Raw genomic sequence first — 2,695 nt, 5'->3', positions numbered from 1 at the left:
TGAAAGAGACATCGAGCATCATCCACCGTGTTTGACTCCAAACGAATTATACTTGCCTGGTACTTTTCACAATGCCCCTTAGCCACTCTCCGATTAGTGCGTCCAAACATTCATACTTCGCCTGATAAGGATTATTATTTCGTGAATAATGCGTTGCGGAAAAGAAAACATAGCCACAACATATCAGACGAACTTAATGAAATGCAAAGTAAAGTCACTGCTATGATACAAGAACAAGACAGTAAATTATCCAAAATAATCGATGCCATGAGCGAAATAAAACAACAAAATGAAGATATACGCCAAGCAGTGTCATTTATGTCCGAGAAATACGATATGTTGTTAGCAAAGACTCAAACTCTTGAGGAGGAAAACATTGCATACCGCAAGCGCGTGCATGAACTGAAGGAGAAAATGGATGGAATGGAGCGTTCGGCGCACTCAACGCGAATCGAGCTTCGTAATATACCAAAAAAAGGACAGGAGACAAAAGATGACCTTATAAAGATTTTAGCGAAAGCTGAAGATGTCTTAGGCACACCAATAAATCGGTCTGACGTGAAAGACATATTTAGAATCAATACAAAGAGGGAAGGAAATAAACCCATCATAGCGGATTTGACCAGTTGCATAACGAAAGAAAAAATTATTACAGGCGTTAAACACCACAACAAACAAAATAAAGAAAATAAATTGAACACTAAAGGCTTATCCCTGGATGGGCCAATACAACCAGTATTTATTTCCGAAAACCTGCCACAAAAATCCAGGCAATTATACGCAGCTGCGAGAGATTTTGCTAAGAAAAACAATTTTAAATACTGTTGGACTTCTATGGGAAGAATCTACTTCGACAAGATGACCAGGCAAAACCTTTATTACTGAAGAGTGCGGCGGATATAAATATGCTAACCATAGATTGACTAGGCACTGGAAAGATAAATGGGATACCCTCTACTGTGTATTGTTCCTTACAAATATTTTCCAGGATAATTACTAACAAACTTCTGCCTTGTATAAAGTTGTGTGACTCTCTGATCGTCACACTTATTATTAATTATGTTAATAGATTGCATGCATACAATTTAGTTTATATGTACACTTATAACACATGTTTCATAATGTCTTTATTTTCTATAATACTGATACAATACTGCAAAACTACTGTATACTATAAAACACATTATAAATCCATGCTGCATCTAAACCTTTTACTCTGTATTGAATTTGTAAACTATATTACTTGTCCCTACATTCATCTATACGAAACTCAGGAGTCATTAATAATCCCTGATTTAATTGATAATAGTTTGACTTATTATAGAATTCGATTCTATGAATAATTTGAATGTTCAAAATGATTTGAACACTTTAACTGACCCTATCTGTAATATCGTGTATGATCCTGGATGCATTCAGAATTTCCCCACAATAAATAACTCGCAAAAAATTTTGACAATTAATATCAGAAGTGTATATTGTAACTTGGATGAATTATTAGTATTTATCGAATCTTTAAATATTTCAGTAGATATTATAGTATTGACAGAATGCTGGTTACAACAAAATAAAGCTCCACCACCTTTAGCTAACTATCAAATGTTTTACACTAAAAAGATCTTGAATCAAAATGATGGTGTAGTGGCTTATGTAACAAATAATATTGCGGCATCTGCTACTGAAGCTAACTGTGAGGAAGGTAATTGTTTGGTTCTAGATGTCCAGGATAATATTACTGTAGTATGCTCATACAGACCACCATGTTTTACAAATACAACTAAATATCTTGATTCTCTCGAACTCATCATGGAAGGATTAAACACAAATACAATTATTTTTACAGGAGATATTAATATTAATATAAGACCAGGATTTGTAGTTTCAAATGGTGCCAATTACTTGAGTTTAATGGCTTATCATGGACTATTACAGGGTGTTGATAAGCCAACACGCTTAGAGAGATGCATTGATCATTTTATGATAAAATCATCACAAAATTGGCAAACTTTTGTATTTGAGGCGCTGACAGATCATTCACCAATACTTCTACTTTTAAATAATATCAATATAAATAAAACTCAAACTAAAATCCAAAAAGTAAAAATAGATTTTGAAGCATTAAGGATCCAATTAGCTGAAGAAAATTGGACGGACTACTACCAACTATCTGATGTGAATGATACGGCTGAATACCTCCTTACTAAACTACAAGATGTGATAAATAATGCCTCAAAATCAGTCACACTCTCTCATAGAAAAAAATGCCTAAAGCCATGGATAACGACTGGCTTACTAATGTCTATCCGGAAAAGAAATAAGCTACATAAACACTACAAAAGAAGTCCTGATGATGATGTTTTAAAATCTAAATATTATAAATATCGGAACTTATGTAACAAATTAGTAAAATATACTAAGGCGCAATACTATCGAGATAAATTCAATCAAAACACAGGTAATATTAAGAATACATGGAAGCTTATAAGGGACGTCTGTAACTTAAAGAAAACTAATACTACATCTGACGAATTGTTAAACAGTAAAGGATCGGTAACTGAATCACTTGATGAAGTCAATAATTACTTTACAACAATAGGACAGGAGCTAGCTAATAAAACATTAAATAAACTAAATGTTACTGAGGAACAATTAGCAACCCAAGCAATAGGTAATAATTCTCCACCTGACTCTCTTT

The 2,695-nt window shown here is 33.4% G+C and overlaps 1 protein-coding gene across 1 annotated transcript; it reads left to right on the top strand.

Annotated features, from left to right (window-relative positions):
- The first annotated feature begins 201 nt into the window (after positions 1 to 201).
- On the top strand, positions 202 to 885 carry LOC132904133 (uncharacterized). The gene has a single exon (XM_060954055.1). The coding sequence runs from the start codon at positions 202 to 204 to the stop codon at positions 883 to 885; it is 684 nt and encodes a 227-aa protein (XP_060810038.1).
- The last annotated feature ends 1,810 nt before the right edge of the window (positions 886 to 2,695 follow it).

The sequence above is a fragment of the Amyelois transitella genome, chromosome W (assembly GCF_032362555.1).
Source record: "Amyelois transitella isolate CPQ chromosome W, ilAmyTran1.1, whole genome shotgun sequence".
In the NCBI taxonomy this organism is placed as follows: Eukaryota; Metazoa; Arthropoda; class Insecta; order Lepidoptera; family Pyralidae; genus Amyelois; species Amyelois transitella.
The sequence above is the reverse complement of the archived record's forward strand: the minus strand, read 5'-3'. Positions and strand labels throughout refer to the sequence as shown.

Excerpts from the sequence above, each read along its gene's own strand:
- LOC132904133 (XM_060954055.1), top strand. The coding sequence starts at position 202 with ATGCAAAGTAAAGTCACTGCTATGATACAAGAACAAGACAGTAAATTA.